General features: G+C 40.6%; 1 protein-coding gene across 1 annotated transcript in view; it reads left to right on the top strand.

Moving 5' to 3' along the window:
- The window catches only part of igdcc3 (immunoglobulin superfamily, DCC subclass, member 3), a 56,805-nt gene extending 42,622 nt beyond the window's left edge, over positions 1–14,183 (top strand). The window contains exons 7-16 of the mRNA XM_053617055.1: positions 776–941; positions 4,288–4,535; positions 6,806–6,970; positions 8,946–9,134; positions 10,146–10,250; positions 10,415–10,550; positions 11,585–11,804; positions 12,573–12,703; positions 12,826–12,922; positions 13,358–14,183. Coding sequence (XP_053473030.1) covers positions 776–941; positions 4,288–4,535; positions 6,806–6,970; positions 8,946–9,134; positions 10,146–10,250; positions 10,415–10,550; positions 11,585–11,804; positions 12,573–12,701 — 1,358 coding nt within the window. The 3' untranslated portion in view covers positions 12,702–12,703; positions 12,826–12,922; positions 13,358–14,183. The remainder of the gene's footprint in view (positions 1–775; positions 942–4,287; positions 4,536–6,805; positions 6,971–8,945; positions 9,135–10,145; positions 10,251–10,414; positions 10,551–11,584; positions 11,805–12,572; positions 12,704–12,825; positions 12,923–13,357) is intronic.
- Positions 14,184–19,313: the final 5,130 nt, after the last annotated feature.

Here is a 19,313-nt window from a genome sequence, read left to right as displayed (position 1 = left end):
CCTTAGCGCCAGCTACCACTATGACCTCACCATCCTGGAAAAGTGGGAAAAGCCCATGATATTATTATTATTATTATTATTATTATTATTATTATTATTATTATTATTACCTGTGAGTGAGCTGTAGCATATTAGAATGAGCGCATTAATATAAAATAAACTTGTAATTTGTAGAGAGCTGCTGTTATGGAAAATGAATCAACACCTTCTGACCAATCAGAATCAAGCATTCGATAGTACTGTGGTTATTAATGATCTCACTAGTGGTTCAGACGCTGTCGGTGTGAACATACGGTACATGTGCTGTATGTTTCAGTATTATCTGCGTATATGTGGTAGTTGACACCATGCTGAAGGATAATATAATATTTCGAGGCGGCAGCATGTCGACGCTGAAGCTGAGCCCTGAGGAACACCAGAAGGTTACTTTAACTGGGCATGACCGTTTGCCGTTAACTGTGAGGTCATCGCAAGGTCACTGACACCATCGGTGCGTTCTAGCTGTTTCGGCGCCGGGTGATATACAAATATACAGAATATACAAAACACAGAATAACATTAATACAACCGCTGACTGAAGTGGATCTTCTGTTGCACCGTTGCACTGCTGAATCCCCGAGTCAGAAGATGTGGATTCATTTTCTCTAACAGTTATGTACTTCTTTATAATAACACAGTTATGATTTCATTACGTAGCGTTTTAGGTACGATAACGAAGGTTGTAAAGGTGTTATTAATAAACCTAAAATGTTATTGTGGCCGTGTACCTGTGCAGCTCCAGCAGAGTTTGTTCAGCCTCCTCAGTCCATCGCACGGCCTGTGGGCACCACCGCCATCTTCACGTGCCTGGCACAGGGTGAGCCTTCTCCTCAGCTCACATGGCTAAAGAACGGCCAGATCCTGGAACCCGGTGGTCACGTCAAGCTCAGGAACAACAACAGGTGAGGAGTCGTGCTCGAACCGTCTCAACGCCGAGAGTGATAGGAAGATCGGATCATTTCACTGACTTGGATCTTTTAATATCATTTATGGTAAATGATCTGCACTTATATAGCGCTTTCTTTTTACCTTAGCAGTTCCAAAGCGCTTTACACTGGTTCTCATTCACACACACACTCGCACACCAGTGGTAGCAGAGCTGCCGTGCAAGGCGTTAACTTGCCATCGGGAGCAATTTGGGGTTCAGTGTCTTGCTCAAGGATGCTTCGGCATGTGGAGTCACGTGGGCCAGGAATCGAACCTCCAACCCCACGATTAGTGGACGACCCGCTCTACCACCCGATCCACAGCCGCCCCTTTATCCGAGTCGTTTCATTCATTTCGTTCGTTTGAGCAGAATTTAATTAAAAACGTTACATATTCAATAGCCAGATTCCCCCGACGCGTCCCCTTACGCAAACCTTGATCATATTCAAAAATGATAATGCAGCCAAGGACAAACGATGAGAACAGATGATTCATTCACCACTCGACTGGGTCTTCAGGTCCGAGTCGTTCCTTGTTTGGTCACGTGACGGCCGGCCGCCCGGTTTAAAAGTTTAAAGCGTTAACTAACTCTTTATTACCAGATTTAGTGTTATGGAAAAGAACCATCATTATAAGAAATTAAAAAAAGCTCAAATTTGAGACCAGAAACGCGTCGTGTGACTCTAAGAGTAAAAATAAATCCGGACTACCTGCTTGATCGTAAGGAAGGTTGGGAATTATGGACTAATTTCTGTATCCGATACAGAATATACGCGGCTGTCACGTCACGTGATGTCACAAACGAACGAAAGGGAGGTCATCGTTTCTGCTTCCTGTACAGAGCCCGTGCGTCTTTCATCTCACGAACGCGGCCGACACGAAAACGAACGGATCTCGTCATTCCCGAGTCGTAGAAAAGATTAGTTCGAGTCGAGCGAATCGTTCATGAGCGACCCGTAATTGCTGATGTCTGGTTTGAGCGTCGTTTTATTTTTGATTACGGCCGTTATTTCGTCCTGCTGAGACGGAGGCTCTTCTGCGATCTGTGGCCCGGCGTGAGAATGAAATTTACTCACACAGCTGTCTGTGGACATTTTTATACTCTCTCGAGATACCGGATTAAGTTATTGCTGAAATAAGACTCCGTGTACTGGGCTTATGATGGTTCTATTTTACGCCACACGCGAGAGATAACACGGTTTGTAAAGATCACAGCGTACTGTGTAAGCAGGACATTTTCTTATCAGGTTTGCAGTGTGTCATGTGACCGCCTTGTGCCGGGGTTTGGGGTCCGAGACACGGTGGGTTTTTTTTTTTTTTAGAAACCCGTAAGCCGTGTAAGCCGTATTCCACCACGGTTTTAAAAAGAAAAACAGCCATGAACCTTTTCCATCCGTTCGGTTTAATGTAAATAACCGATATAATCGGTTATTAAAGTTTGCACTGTACGTCATTTCATTACTCAAAAAATACTTCAAAAGCTGTAAGAACCCAGTGCCATCTTTTCCTTTGCATATTTTGCCATTCTTCTTGTTTAACTGCCTCGGGATTAGCAGAAAAAAAAAAAAACCCTGATTATTTATTCATATATTCGTATATGTATAATACTCTCGTATCACGTATAAACGCACATGGGAATAAAAGACCAACGGTACGACCGAGACCGCAAAGACGGCAACGAGTCGCTCGGTACTTTTCTTTAAAACCCTAAAAAAAAAAAAAATGTAAAAAGATGAAATCTCTCGCAGTCGCTTTTCCTTTTTCTCCTCATGGCTCATACAGATACTTTACGCACTTGATTTCTAAATCACAAAGCACAAATTTGAATAGAGGACCGTAAAGTCAAACGCAGGATCTTATACATTATGCATGGACTCTAAGACAGAAAAAAATAATAATAAAAGGTTCCTTAAGGGTTGTTAGGGTTTTAAGAGGTTTGTCCAAAGGGACAAATGGAAGAAATGTATACGTTTCCGTGTAAAACCTTATTTTGTAAGAACATTAATAACGTTCCGAATTTTGCGGATGGATAATAAAACGCCCGGTGAGTCTGGAACGTCTGATTAGTCCTTTCGATAGAGTTAGACGTCTGCATTTAGCTGGCTACGGCAATGAATGATGATAGTTTTAATAAGACTACGTTTTACTTTCATGGCGCTTTCCTCGATCTCAAGGCCGCTTTACGCGATCCGTGGCGTTACTCGGAAATAAATAAAAAAAAACCAGCTGCGCCAAAATGAAAGGAGAAAGAGACGAAAATAAACAGGATTCCAGTTCATCCCAACCGACAGATTAATAGAACGTGCAATGAGCTGATTTTGAGACCGCAAAACGTGGAAAAAGGAACGAAGAATGGCTGGAAAGGACGGCGGAAATATGAGAAAGGACTAGCCGTGCAGGAAGAGATACACCGCGCGCGTCCACGTGGGAGTTCGGATTACATTCATTGGATTAGCACTGTGAGAGATTTCAATTCTGACGTAGGGGAAAGCTTATAAAGATTTTAAGGAAGCGGATCCCAAAAAAAGCGCACTGTAGAATCTGAGAGAAAGAAACCGATGTTTTGACACTTAAATGTCTGTGGTATTGAGGTATAATAAACAAACTGACAATTATAATAAGATTTCGGACAGTGGTGGCTTGACGGTTAAGGCTCTGGTTACTGATCGGAAGGTCGGGGGTTCGAGCCCAAGCGCTGCCAAGCTGCCGCTGTTGGGCCCTTGAGCAAGGTCCTTAACCCTCACTGCTCCAGGGGGCGCCAGATCATGGCTGATCCTGCGTTCTGACCCCAACTTCATACCATGCTGGGGTATGTGGAGAATGTATACATGTAGACTCGTTAAAACTGAGCTACAAATAAAAATAAAAATCATTTTCTGGTGGTCTGAGGGATGTCGTGTTTTTGGAGGAGCAGGTTTTCTTCAAAAAATCAGTCAAAAATCCTGTGATTTCGAAATATATTTGGATTTCGGTTCCGGGTTTGGTTTCTGGTTCAGGTACGTGTCATTCTAAAGGCGATTTCTTTGATGCTACAGCTTAGCATTACTGTAGTTACTTTCCGGTACTTTCACTCGCTCCGTGTATTTAAGAGGCAGATACGTTATCTCAGCGGCGGCGGTTTCAGAATTGATCGTGTCGATCCGAGTGGTGCGATTAGGTCAAACGTGATATCCATCATCCAGACAGCTTGAGGCAGATTTAATACGGAGAGCTGTTTATATAAGCACTGAAGCGAATGAACCTAATGCAGCACCTAAATCATCTCTTTTTTTTCCCTCTTTTTCTCCTTTTAATATTCTGCTTCTCTTGTTGTTGCTACAGCACACTGACCATCTCCAGCATCAGCCAGGAGGATGAAGCGATATATCAGTGTATAGCGGAGAACAGCGCCGGCTCGTCTCAGGCCAGCGCCCGTCTCACGGTCCTGTGGGCCGACGGGTTACCGGGCATCCCGACCGGAGTACGCGCCGACGCCCTCTCGCCAACCTCCATACAGGTGTCGTGGAACGAGCCAGCCCAAAACACACAGGACATCATCGGCTACGTGCTGCACATCCGCAAGACCGCAGGTACAAAGCCAGGAACAACATCCACTTGGTTTAGTAAGGCTTGTGGAATACAGTTTAAGTGTAACACTGCTGTGTTATCCAGGTGGGTGCTAGGGTGTTGATTGGTGGTTGCTGTGGTATTCCAGATGATTGCTATGGTGTTGCTAGGCGGTTGCTATGATGGTTGCTAGGACGCCGGTAGGTGGTGGTTATGGTATTCCAGGGTGTTGCTAGGTGGTTGCTATGGTGTGCTAGGTGGTTGTTATGGTACTCCAGGTGTTTGCTATGGTATTACACGTGGTTGCTAGGGTGATGCTAGATGGTTGCTATGGTATTCGAGGCGGTTGCTATTGTGTTGCTGGATGGTTGCCATCGTCTTGAAGGTGGTTGCTAGTGTTTTTGATAGGTAGTTGCTATGGCATTCCAGAGTGTTGCTAGGTGGTTGCTATGGTGGTTGCTAGAGTGTGCTAGGTGCTTGCTATGGTATTCCAGGTGGTGGTGTTGCTAGGTGGTTGCTATGGTATTACAGGTGGTTGCTAGGGCATTGCTAGGTGGTTGCTATGGTATTCCAGATGATTGCCATGTTATTCAAGGTGGTTGCTATGGTATTACAGGTAGTTTTTAGGGTGCTGGTAGGTGGTTGCTATGGTATTCCATGTGATTGCTATTGTGTTGCTAGGTGGTTTTTATGGTGTTCTAGGTGGTTGCTAGGGTGTTGCTTGGTGGTTGCTATGGTATTCAAGGTGGTTGCTATGGTGTTGCTAAGTGGTTGTTAGGGTGCTGGTAGGTGGTTGCTAGGGTGTTGCTCAGTGGTTGCTATGTTATTCGAGGTGGTTGCTATGGTGTTTCTAGCGTGCTGGTAGTTGGTTGCTAGGGTGTTGCTAGGTGGTTGCTATGTTATCCAGGTTTTTTCTAGAGTGTACTGGGTGGTTGCTATGGTATTCCAGGTATGTGCTTGTGGGTTGGTAGGTGGTTGCTATGTTATTCGAGGTGGTTGCTATGGTGTTGCTAGCGTGCTGGTAGTTGGTTGCTAGGTGTTGCTACGTGGTTGCTATGTTATCCAGGTTTTTGCTAGAGTGTACTTGGTGGTTGCTGTGGTATTCCAGGTGTGTGCTTGTGTGTTGATAGGTGGTTGTTATGGGGGTTTCTAGGGTGCTGGTAAGTGGTTGCTATGGTATCCCTGGTCATTGCTGGAGAACCCATTTTTGTGACTCATGCAACCCCACGGGATCATGACCCCTAATCTAGGAACCGCTGCCTTGAAACTTGTATGTAGAACCTTACAGTAGAATGCTTTCAGATTAGAACCGTTTTACCAGGCAGAGAGAGAGAGAGAGAGAGAGAAAGAGAGAGAGAGAGAGTTCAGTGTGACGCTTGCTTTACCATTAAAGGATAATAACTGTGCTGTGATGTTTACAATATTTACAGTCAGATCCAGCGTCTGTGCCTTGCTCTAAAGAATTTTCAACATGGATTAAGCCTCGGGTCATGAGACTCAAAGCGAAAAAAGAAAAACTGTGCGTCAAACTCCAGAGCGTCCATAAGAACCCGGAACCTGGCATGAATTTGTTAAGGAACCGTAATGAATATGTTACGGACTTAATAACGAATAACACTTGGTTCAAATGGAAACGCATACGGATTCAGTTTTCCACCGCTGCCGTGTAGTTCAGTGCAGTAAATTACTCCTGTACCGCCGGCCACTTATCATCTCCCGAGCCTCCAACCCATTTATTACCATCTCATGTAGCAATAACACTCATATAAACGTCGGGGAAGTAATACAATCCCTGCTCCAGCGAAGCCAGTTAAAAGAGCTCTGTGTGTCTTTTTACATCATGGTATATCATGTTATACCACCGTTGAATTCTTGAATCTGATTGGTCAGAAGGTGTGCATTGTTTCTGTATAAAAACACGGCTCAGACCGTAGTTCTGTCTGTAACATGTAACCGATAGGGTCATATTAATGCACTTGTTCTAATACCGTCTCTACAGTAATACTCTAAAGAGAACTGTAAGGAGTCTCCAGTGTCAGTGATCTGTAAACTTTACGTTTTGTAACAGGACAGAGAACGACGTGTCTCTTTTTTTTTTCTCTTCAGGGGATAAATATAAATGTTCATTCTTGGTAGATTTTTGTGGTTTAACTGGAATGCGACACTTCAGGACAGGCGGTTATAGGGAAATGATCTACTTCTTTATTACGCCACATCATTGATGATTTTCTTCCTTACGTATCATGTGTTTATTAAATTTTTTTAAAAATCACGTAATCTCTGTCGTTCTCAGACCCGATGGAAATGGAGTATCAGGAGGCGGTGAGTAAAGTCACCCTCCAGCAGGTGGTCGCCGATCTCGAACCTTCCACGAGCTACAGCTTCTACGTGAAGGCGTACACCTCGCGTGGAGCGAGCAAAGCCTCCGCCACGGCCCAGGAGAACACGCTCGGAGAAGGTAAAACACACACACACACACATACACACACACACATACGCTTCCACGGGTAAATAACGCTATTCCTACCGGACCTTTAATTCAGTAACGAATGTAAGAGATAAACAAAAAAAGAATTAAAAAGTTCAATTGAAAAAAATTAAAAAGATACCCGATTAAACCTCTTTGTATACACAACATTCATTTCAGTCCTGCTTTAATAAGCTTCTGTAAACACACGGGTGTGAAATGCATAAGTGGAGCCATTAAATAAATAGCCGGTTATTTTATGAGTTGCTAATGATGTTGCCGGTGGGCGCAGGGACTCGTTTCAGCAGCGTGTCGTGCAGAACGCAGAGAAAACGAATTGCTCCTACGGGTGCGTACTGTATATTGATTTACTTTATTTATGTAATGGATTTTTTTTTTAATTGAAATTATTTCATAAACTACTATATTGTAAAGCTAGCATATGAAAAAAAAAGAATGTACAAATTTAAAATGTAAAAGCGAAAATTGCATTTCGTAATCTCATTTTCATCCAAATCAGCACAGGTGCTTTTAATTTCATTTCATTTAATCTAGGTGTGTTTAGACTCCGTGGTGCAGCAGTAATGAACCTTTTCGTCTTTTCAATCCAAGGACATTGATGAACGAGTCTGGATTAAGGCTCACTGCTTCACTGCTACCTGTAAATTTACACCGAAAAACTATAAAAAAAAAAACAAACAAAAAAATATATATATTTATTTTAATGTTCCCAAAATGTGTAGTACTGTGCAAATGTCTTAGGCACCCAATTTTTTTGATAATTATTTTATGATTATTCATTTTACTGATTAATGATTTTATTATTATTAGTGTTATGTCATAAATATGTTATAATTATTAGCTTTATTTATTAATTATTTTATGATTATTAGTTGTATGTATTAATTATTTTTATTATGATTAGTTTTATGTCTTAAATATGTTATGATTATTAGCTTCATGTATTAATCATTTTATGATTATTAGTTGTATTTATTAATTATTTAATGATTATTCATTTCATTTTTTAATTATTGTATGATTGTTCATTTTAATTATTCATTATTTAATGATTATTTAACGATTGTTCATTTTATTTATTAATTATTTTATGGATGTTCCTTTTATTTATTAATTTTATGACTATTCTTTTTATTTATAATTTTTTTTAATTATTAGTTTTATTTATTAATTATTGTATTATTATTCATTTTATTTATTAATAATTTTATAGTTATTCGTTGTATTTATTAATTATTTAATGATTATCCATTTTATTTTTTAGTTATTGTGTGATTGTTCATTTTAATTATTCATTATTTAATGATTATTAGTTTTTATCTATTAATTATTTTATGATTATTCATTTTATTAATTAATTATTTTATGATTATTGGTTTTTTTACTGAATTATTTTATGATTATTGGTGTTTTTTAATGAATTATTTTATGATTATTAGTTTTTTTAATGAATTATTTTATGATTATTAGTTTTCCAGCACAAAATGAAACGTTAGAGAGAAATGTGTGTGTGTCAGTGAAGAAAGCAGCGTATTCAGTACATAAGAGACACTTTTCAGACAATAAACACAATGAAAGCTGCCGGGTTTCTCTGCAGAAATGAGTCGCGAGTGCGACAGTCGACGTCTCCAGAAGAACCGAGTCTGGTTCTGCAAGAAGCTCGATAACACTTACAGCTCATTTCCTTATAAACCTGCGCACACTGTACCACAGACTGCTATTTTTATATCACACCAAATATTGCCTTTGTTTCATTTATTTCTGTTTACTGATCTTTATGGTATTTTTTGTTTTAAATGTAAAAACAATTCATTTCATTCTTTTTGAAGGCATCTTTGCTCCAGTCTCACCGTACTGTACGTTGGTCAAAACGTTGTGTGTCCATTTGCTTTATGAACAACTTACAGTAACACACCTTTAGCTGATATTATTACCGTTCCTGCAGTTCCGGCTCCTCCGTATCTCCACACTAAGATGGTGAACTCCAGCGTGGTGCAGGCGGTCTGGGAGCCGTCCACTAAGATGGGTCAGCACGATGGCTTTAAGCTTTATTACCGCAAAGCCCAGGAGCCGCAGTATACGGGCCCCGTCACCTTCTCCCGCAACGTCACACACTACGACATCTCTCTGATGGGTGAGGAATCAATGAGACGTATACAGTGCGTTTTTCCTTCTTTATTTCCTGGTGTAGAGACTGATCTACTACCGAAGCGTTCATTCTGCGGTGCCGAGGTCCTGTACAGTTCAGCTCCATCTTCTCCTCCTCCTGCTAATCACAGGTTTATTGTACGTTATTTAACTTCTAACAACATGATCCCACGTGCAAACGTGTAGCTATTTCCGTGACTCCATTAAGGAGCTTAAGGTTAGTGGTAATTAGAGTTTATACCTTTATTTATTTATTTATTTATTTATTATTCGGTCTGAAATCAAACAAAATCCCGTTCTCGTGATATCAGGTTGTGAATCAGCAATTTGTGGTTTTGTGATGTTTCAGACATGCCTAGAAATCTGAAAATGAATCATGTTGATTTATACTACAGCGCTGTTGATTTTCGGATTCGGATTGGTCAGACTCGGTGGATCGGATATCGGAGAAAACGTATCGGACATCGGATCCCGTAACGAAGAGTAAAGGCTGGAATTGAATATGGAAAACACACGTACTTTTGGAACTGGAAGCGTTTACGTAGAACGAGACTTGACTGATTTGTTTTTTCTTTTGTTCGATAGATAGATTTTTATTATATTTATACTTTATATTTTATTATATGTGTTATATTTAAAATGTAAGGAGATACTGGATGGGTTATCCGAATCGGATGCTAATCGGGGTTTCGAGAAAATGTGTTCTGTAAAGACATGTTTGTTTACCCTTTTCGGAAGCAGACATCAGTCAGAGTCCGATCTATATAACGTCAGATGGAAGCTGGAACCTTATCATTATCATTTGAATGTAATCCATGAATATATATATATATATATATATATATATATTGTATAGACATATATTTTAAGCCTCATAGACTGACGTTTTTATTTCGACCTTTGGCAATGTCTAGCTTGAATGCTAATTGCTTTTAGTCTCATACACTCATTCTCTCTCTCTCTCTCTCTCTCTCTCTCTCTCTCTCTCTCTGTGAAGATCCAGCAGCGGTGTATGAGATCAAGGTTCTTGCGTTTAATCAGTACGGAGATGGAAACGCAACACTGCGCTTTGTATCTCTGAAGGAGGCAGTGGAGAAGTCAGGTAACACACACACACACACACACACACACGCGCGCGCAGTATCTAACTGCACTTAAGTACATAAGCACTTATAACTGTTAATGTCAATAGCTGTGACATGTCCTCTCTAACATTTAGTGTGTGTGTGTGTGCGTGTGTGTGTGTGTGTGTGTGTGTGTGTGCAGTCTCGAACCCTCCATGTGACTGTATCAAGGAGGAGCAAAATAAAAGTTCCGCTACCGGCATCATCATCGGTATCCACATCGGTGTCACATGCATCATCTTCTGTGTCCTCTTTCTCATGTTCAGCTACCGGGGAAGGTGGGCAAACACACACACACACACACACACACACACACACACACACACACACACACAGTAGATGGCAGGCATGAATTTGAGGTTTAAATAGTTAAGCTCACAGTAGCTAGCTGTCTAGCATAAGGAGTACATTTTAATGGTTAAGTTGGTAAACCATATGAGAGCATTGTTGCTAGGCAACTGGGAAATTTGAATGCTGAATATAAAGTAGCTATTGACTAAGGCTACCGATTTAGCTAGCTAGATAGCAGAATTGCTCAGATGTATTGGTAAAAACTTGGTACAACTACAATTCAGTCATTAAAGGGCAACTTCATTGAAAAGAAATCTGCTCCACTGATTTGGAAATATGTCACGCGGACCAGCAAAATGTAGCTAGCTAGCTAGCACGGGGTTGTTTGTTCAGGCTTTTATGTGGCCAGTGTAAAGGAAAAGTGGCGTTGGAAACCAGACAGACATGAGGGAAATATCGACATTTTCCTCAGAGATGTTAGTAAACATTTAGTACAACTAAAAGTAAAAGTCTCTCTCTGTCTGCCTCTGTCTCTCTCTCTCTCTCTGTCTCTCTCTGTCTGCCTCTGTCTCTCTCTCTCTCTCTGTCTCTCTCTGTCTCTCTCTCTTTCTGTCTGTCTCTGTCTCTCTCTGTCTGTCTCTGTCTCTCTCTCTTTCTGTCTGTCTCTGTCTCACTCTCTCTGTCTCTCTGTCTCTGTCTCACTCTCTTTCTGTCTGTCTCTGTCTCTGTCTGTCTCTGTCTCACTCTGTCTCTCTCTCTCTGTCTGTCTCTATCTCACTTGCTCTGTCTCTCTGTCTCTCTCTTTCTGCCTCTCTCTCTCTCTGTCTCTCTCTCTCTGTCTCTCTCTCTCTCTGTCTCTCTCTCTTTGTCTCTCTCTCTCTGTCTCTCTCTGTCTCTCTCTCTGTCTCATTCTCTCTGTCTCTCTGTCTCTCTCTGTCTCTCTCTCTTTCTCTGTCTCTCTCTCTGTCTCTGTCTCTCTCTCTGTCTCTCTCTCTGTCTCTCTCTCTCTCTCTCTATGCAGGTTAATGGTGTGTAAGACTGCTCAGGCTGCTCCTCAGGTGGGACGTGATGCGACGGTTCCCGCAGCAGCCGTGGTTCTGGAGTCTTCCTCGTCTTCACAGGGAACTCTGGCCCTCAACGGCCTGCACACGTCCAGCATCGACAGTAACGGTGTGAAGTGCATCGGCGTCTCGAGTGAGAGGGAAACACTCGTCTCAGGTCCAACTGATGCTACGCACATGGTGAGAGACAGATCCTCTTCATTTTATGACCATTACGAGAGGCCATCTTCATAGCAAAAGCAGGGATAGCATGAGAAGGCGGGGTTAGCATTTACACTGACCTTATCAGCAGAACTCTGCCCTCGTTTATGTTTGTGTTGGGAACGGTTTTCCACTGCCTTTTTCCACTGTTTTATTTTGTGTCAAACAGCTCGGGCTGGGGACGAGAAAGGGGCCGTCATCAGATGTCCTAAATGATCGAAAATGAATTGTATTCATTAGTACACAGTGGTGCTTGAAAGTTTCTGAACCCTTTACAATTTTCTGTATTTCTGACCTGACTTCCATATAGAATAAAAATGAATAACACCTTTATTTTATTCATATACGTGTAGCGTTTGTCCCTCTGAGTGAGTCCCTGTTACTATAGAAACAATATCACATCTGAAGGAGCACATTAATATAAACCTGCCATCTGCTTTGCAGCCACTGTTATAGAAACTTAATTAACACCTTCTGACCAATCAGAATCGAGAATTCGCCATCGCTGTACTATAATGAGAGATATTCGTTCAGTTTGATTACACTGAAGATATTTTCACGTATTAAGATATACTTTCTGTTAACTTTACAAAGTCTATCCATTTGTAATAAAGACAGAAGCGTCCTATGAGACGACTTTGCTCATTTAAAATGTATTCTTATTATTTTTAGAATTTTACTTAGTTGTATGTGTTGAGCTCACTGTCACCTCTGTATTGATGTTTTGTTTTGGGTTTTTTTTTTCAGATGGAAAACTTGCTGGTCTCCTGTTCGCTAAACGAGACTCAGATGTCCACGCTTCCTCTGGATGATTTCAGGCTGATGGAGGAACGCCAGGTACCTTACCGTACTGAAGTCCAGGCAGACGAAGGATAAACGTGAGCTCTTGTGGTCAAAATCCACTCAGTAAATTCCTCTCCCTCTCAGGTCAACCGAAAGATTTCCTCTTTTGTTTATTTGAATTTCATAGAGTTTATCAGTTAAATACATACATTTACAGGGAATTCGTTGGACTCTATAACTGGGAGAGCGTTAAAAAAAAAAGAAGAAGGTGGAACTCAGCCACGGACTGATTTCATCATTGGAAGGGAAATAAAGTGAGATATATATATATATATATATATATATATATATATATATATATATATATATATATATATATATATATATATATTTTTTTTTTTTACCAGCAGCACATTTTGTTTTTTATCAGTGTTTATTTTCTGTGAAAAGAAGAGTCCTGCTGCCTGCTCTCAGCCTGCCAATGATTTCACAACCCCATCCAGCGAAGACTTCAGCCTTTTCTCCAGGGATTTTAAACTGCTCCTATTATCTCAGGATGTTTTTTCTTCCACAATATCAATATATTTTTCTTTATAAAATGCCTCCGGGTTTTAAATCATGGTGCCCCCCCACACACACCCACACCCTTCCTCCCCGAATCCTGGGGTGTACAACAGAAACCTACCTCAGCCGGAATGAATGTGTTGTAGGAAGCTTTTTTTGTTTTGTTTTTGTTTGTGTTCGGTCAGAAAACAAGAAGAAAACAAGAAGAACGGGTGCTGCACTACCTCAAACACCAAGAACCACCGTTCGTCTCCTCTCGTTTAAGGGAACAGGAGGAGGAAAAATATCCAACATATAGCACTTCCAAACGTTGAAGTCAATGTTCTACCTCAAGATAACGACGCGGTTGTTGTCTCTGTGCTTTGTTGTTGTTTGTTTTTTTTTATAATGAAATGTATTTCTTTCTTTCTTTTTTTTTCTTTCGTTTTTTTTTTGTTGGTGTGTGCGTGTGTGTGTGTGTGTGTGTGTGTGTGTGTGTGTGTGCGTACCTCATTCAACTTCACGGATGCCATCGTTATAAATTCTGCCATTTCTTTTCCACATTGTGTAGGGTTTATATGTATTTTTTGTATTTAAAAAAAAAAACAAACAAACAAAAAAAAAAACCCATACAGTTTAGTCGAATCTAAAGACTGTTAGAGATGCATTGCACTTCTACTAATAATTTCAGGATCAATTTTTATTCCATTCACCGTGTGTTATGAAGAGAAGATGAGATGCTGTATATCAGACACGATCACTGTATGTATGTATGTATGTATGTATAAAACATCCGTGTGGTGGACGTCTGTGATTGTGTTGTCTGAGAATATGAGAATAGCGGAGAGCGAATAATAATAATAATAATAATAATAATAATAATATATTTGTAAATATATAGATATGGAAGTCAAGCACAGGTTTTATCATGGTGGGAATCTAGACCCGGTGAAATGGCCGGATGTCAGTAATATGACTTTGATACGGTGCGCCGCCGTTCGTCAACGTCACAGTGTGATCACTTCATCAGGAATCAACACGTAAATAAATAAATAAATAAATCCATAAATCCATAAATCCATAAAGCCTGGCCTGTCAGAGCAGACGGGAAGTGCGTGACCTGTCCATCAACTGCCAAGCGAAGCTCCTCCCCCAACAATATACCAGAGAATGAATAGAGCTACATTACACACACCTCTCACACACACACACACACCTCTCACACACATGCTAAGCTGGGCGTATTGAAGAAATGGACATCCTAAGGATGTGTTCATACTTTTAGCCTTAACACAAATATTATTTATATTTTATACAGTACATTCACATTACAGTGAAGCGAAATGTTTCCTTTGCAAGGGGGCGTGTCACTGAAATGCAAACAGGTTTAGCGAAGATTAGCAGATTGTATATAACTGCTATATACTGTATATGTATATATATATATATCGTTGTTCATGTTTCTGAAAATGAGATACATTCCAAACGATGTTCCGGTGAAGATCTCTACATGATATTTATCACGATGTTTGTTTTTCTCAAGGGTTTGAAAACAAAAGTGCGATGTTTTGTTCCGGGATTTTTAGGCAGCATTTATAATATGAAAAGTATGCTACAAAGGCGAGGAGGGAAACGGTTGTGTGGTGGTCTGGGGAAAGCCTCCAGGAAGAATTTTGGAAGATGTGGAATACCAAAAAGTGACAAAAACAGATTTTTTGACCAAAATTATTTTATGCTAATAATATATTTTCGCACGTCTGCTTTAAGTGTTTTCTTCGTCTTTGTAGCACAGCACAAATTTTATTAATTGATGAATTGATAAGTCTTTTTATCCATTTAATGTTTACTGAAACAAGGTAGTTCCTTCGCCGGCCCTTCTTGTTTTCTCTCACAAAGTCGATAAGACAGAAAACACAGCTTACGTTCACGAGAACGTAAAAACGCCGCGTAAAAGACTATCACAAAAGTTTTTTTTTTTTAAATGACAGCTAAACCTAACACGGATGCTGTGGCTCGAATGTGGAAGCCAGCCAAAAAGGATTCAGAATCAGGTTTTGACCAAAATTTTCTACAAATAACTGTTTCACACCTCAACTTGAAAAAAAAAACAAAAACAACGTAAATATATTTTACCAAAAAAAGAGAGACGGAAATGTTTTTCTTTACGCTACTTTCAATCCATGCTTTGGCTAACTTCCTGTGGAGATCATATCCAATCACATCACATCATAACGGTCAGTCTGAGGAAAAATCGTCTATTGCAGGACTATGGTCAAAAATGTTGAAATTTCACCATGGGAAGGGTTTTCCCAGGCCACCACACATCACAGTCAGTGACTCTTTTGTGTTTGGATCATGAATCACGGATCACTGCTATTACACCGTGAGTGTGACTCCACTGAATTTTTCCCTGCTCTCGTTGCTCGCTCGGCGCCGCTCTGGCTCCGTCAGGATTTTCGCCTGTCTCCAGAAAAAGAAATAAATAAATAAATAAATACAATCAGGACCAAAAATGCTGTTCATCACTGCAATGTGAATGATACAGTCCACGTTTTTGCCTGTATCCACCAGCCTAGACTGTAGTTACGCTGTACAGCAAACTAAGGAGTCAGGTTATTGCTTATAGAACTCTGGTGATTGTTTTAGTGGCATATTTTTTGGTAGTTTGTACAGTTTCTGTCTCCAGAACGTAGTGTGAAGAAGTCATGACTTTTCCACCACCCAGTGTGGTGTGGTATAAAGAAAAATCCCTCATCGCTCATTTGCTCATCATTTCCACTGCCAAGTCGTACTTGGTTATCCTTCTTACCAGGTTACGAAATGTCCCGATCAGGGATGTGTAGGTGGAGCTAATAATAATGCTGGTCACTGATCGGTCGAACGCAGTCATCACGGAATCATCTTTCTGGCTAGAACGGCTTTTCCAATGTTTCTTTCTTTTAAAATCTTTTAAAAAAGGATTTTATCATTATCGGAGGTGCCAATTATCTACAGTTTAGCCTTAGCATTTACTATATTTGTACTCTTGCTATGGCGATACAGGGGACGCCTTTAACCTATGTGTGGCAGCGAGGGCGTGGCGCGGTCAAGCGCCGACTGTCAATGGGAGAAGGAAGGAATCGCGGAGAACGAGCGGGTAATGAGTGAGTGGTTACACCTGGAGGTAAAAAAAAATACAATTGGTATAAAAAATAGATTTTAATGTCCAGTAACAATGGAGTCTGATGATAATGCGTAAGCTTATAATGTCATTATATCACAACACTGATATGATACGCACCACCTCCATCTGTTTAAGGCGAGACACTAACTGGGTCTTTTTTAAAATTAAAGTAAAATTGATATTACAATGTATCTTTGAAGATTAATTGCTGATATTTTGACAACTGTTTATCCAAATGAGGCTTCATCTAATTAAAAATGCATACATTTGCATACTTAATAAAATAAAAAATCTGGTCTTTGGGAAATCCCTGTGTAATATCCTTCTAAATTTAAATCCTAAATTTGCTGATTGCAGCTTAGATTTTGTTTTTGGTTTTTTTTGGTGGGAGGGGGAGGGGGAGGGGGGACGACTAAAGGAAATAAAGAAAATGAAAACATATATCATGACCCGTTGCATTGACATAAAGCAGGAAACATATGACATGACGTGTGTGATTGTGCCGAGTAGGCGGAGCTTAAACCTGCTTCCTTGGTTCACATAACGTGGTAGCCGGAAGCAGACAAAAACATTATATTTTTGTAGAATTTAGATATTTATAGTTGTTATTATTGTTGTTGTTATTGTTGTTTAGCCAAGTACAGTGTAACCTTATATCGCAATTCATCCAAAAATCCAAACAAACAAAAAACGGTGGATTATTTCTACCTGTAGTGTCTCACCTTAAAGAAACAGGAGGATCTCTTTAATCAGGATGCAACACTACGCTGGATCTCCTTTTCCTTTCTGTATTGATCTATAAAATATCACGTCTGATATCCTACCTCCTGCCCTCTGGCCATTATTCGAGTGGGGAAGATACAAGTTGAGCTGGTTTCCATACTCGTACAGTATATCTCTGTGTGGATGTAAACGTATCGTAGGCGTATGCTCTCTAAAGGTCTATATTTAATACTTGTTTTAGGGTTAATGCACCGTATCTGTGGTCCACCTCGAATCTCTGTAATGATGTGTAAAGCAGCGGTTCTCAAACCTTTCTTCAGTCGAAAACCTACTTTATCGATGTTAATGTCTAACGGAAAAAGCGGGGAAAGAAATACTCAAGGTGCTTTCACACGTGCCCTGTCTGTTTTGATTTTGTTTAGTTTGTACACGTAACCTATGGGAAACCTGGCTGCTTTTAAAAAGCACTGATGCTAGTCGGTTTTGTTTTTTTTGGTTACGCTATTAAAAAAAATTCACAAAAGTGACGTCAGACAATTAATTTTTTTTAATCGCACACATTGGGGTGGCACGCGAGAAAAATAAACATTCTCCTGGCGAATTAAGTGAAACTCTTATTACAGAGGACATTTTACAACATCGCAAATATTTGAGTGCCAATTTTGTAACTGGAAATAATTAGTACATGGCGTTCAGATGTACATGATGTGACGTCCCTCTTTAACTGTAGCTGCATACGGTCAAGTTTATATCTGCACTGTTGATAATAATACACCTAACCTAGACAGAAAGCTAGGAACAGTTAGTTAGCCGATACTAGCTAGGACTGGTTGTCATGGTTACAGTGTACACTTGGCACGAATGGCCTCTCTCCTATAATTACTTTCCTTCTATACACTTCGCTAGCTTGCTCTCAAGCGATCGACGTTACGTACAAGAGACGTCGGGTCGTTTTGATGACATCACGGCTCGTTAATTGGGTACTTAGTGGCTGTGAATCGGGACTGGTTTCAATAACGCCTATATTTTTAAACACGTCCGTATTTTGAGAAGGATCCGAACGAAGCATTTGACCGAATTTGAAATGACGCATGGCGTAGAGATACAGTTTGAACACGCCGAACATGAAATATGTGCGGTTGCCAACTTTATGCATGTTAACGCCAACCTAAAGCACATTACGCGATGAAAATCCACTCGAGTGGTTAGATACACATTAGCGCAAAAGGAAACGAAACAGCAAAATAGTGTAGAAACATCATTAATAGAAATGAGCTCTATCTCTGAATTCTAGAGCAGTGTTTGTAGGCTAGATGAAACGTAAGACAAGGCTGATAAACAGCTGCTGTGAACATCTGCGACACCACCCGTGAGCCTCTTGTTGCATTTACTTACATGAAAAAAACAGCATCTGTGGTGAGCTTGTTAAGGTTTCGCAACCTTGTTTTCTTGTGATTTTTTTTTCTCTCTTTATTTCTCAGATCTTACGGTCTTTTTATCTGCAAAAGGTCTTAATCTGTAAAAAAGTGTACATTTCAGTGACTCAGCTACAAATTGCAGAAGGATCCCTGATGTTATGTTTATGGTGGTGGTAATGGTGCATACGTTGTATCTCTGCCGCCTTGCAAGAGAACGTTTCGGTTTTTACAGACAGGCGACGAAAAAAATCCCATCGTAAAGCGTGTAAGTAAGGTGTTTATCCAGAACGAGCCACCAGAACAGCTCCTTAGCATTGAGTCTACAAGTCTCTGTACCGGAGCGATGAACACCATTCTTCTGAAAGGTTTTCCCTCAGTCGGTGGTAGAGAGAGGTGGTAGAGAGACTGATGGTGGTAGCGCGTCGCTCCAAATGATGGTGGTAGAGAGACTGATGGTGGTAGCGCGTCGCTCCAAATGATGGTGGTAGAGAGACTGATGGTGGTAGCGCGTCGCTCCAAATGATGATGGTAGAGAGACTGATGGTGGTAGCGCGTCGCTCCAAATGATGGTGGTAGAGAGACTGATGGTGGTAGCGCGTCGCTCCAAATGATGGTGGTAGAGAGACTGATGGTGGTAGCGCGTCGCTCCAAATGATGATGGTAGAGAGACTGATGGTGGTAGCGCGTCGCTCCAAATGATGGTGGTAGAGAGACTGATGGTGGTAGCGCGTCGCTCCAAATGATGGTGGTAGAGAGACTGATGGTGGTAGCGCGTCGCTCCAAATGATGGTGGTAGAGAGACTGATGGTGGTAGCGCGTCGCTCCAAATGATGACGGTAGAGAGAATGATGGTGGTAG

This window comes from Ictalurus furcatus, chromosome 27, assembly GCF_023375685.1.
Source record: "Ictalurus furcatus strain D&B chromosome 27, Billie_1.0, whole genome shotgun sequence".
Taxonomy (NCBI): Eukaryota; Metazoa; Chordata; class Actinopteri; order Siluriformes; family Ictaluridae; genus Ictalurus; species Ictalurus furcatus.
This window is presented reverse-complemented; position numbering and strand designations above follow the sequence as displayed.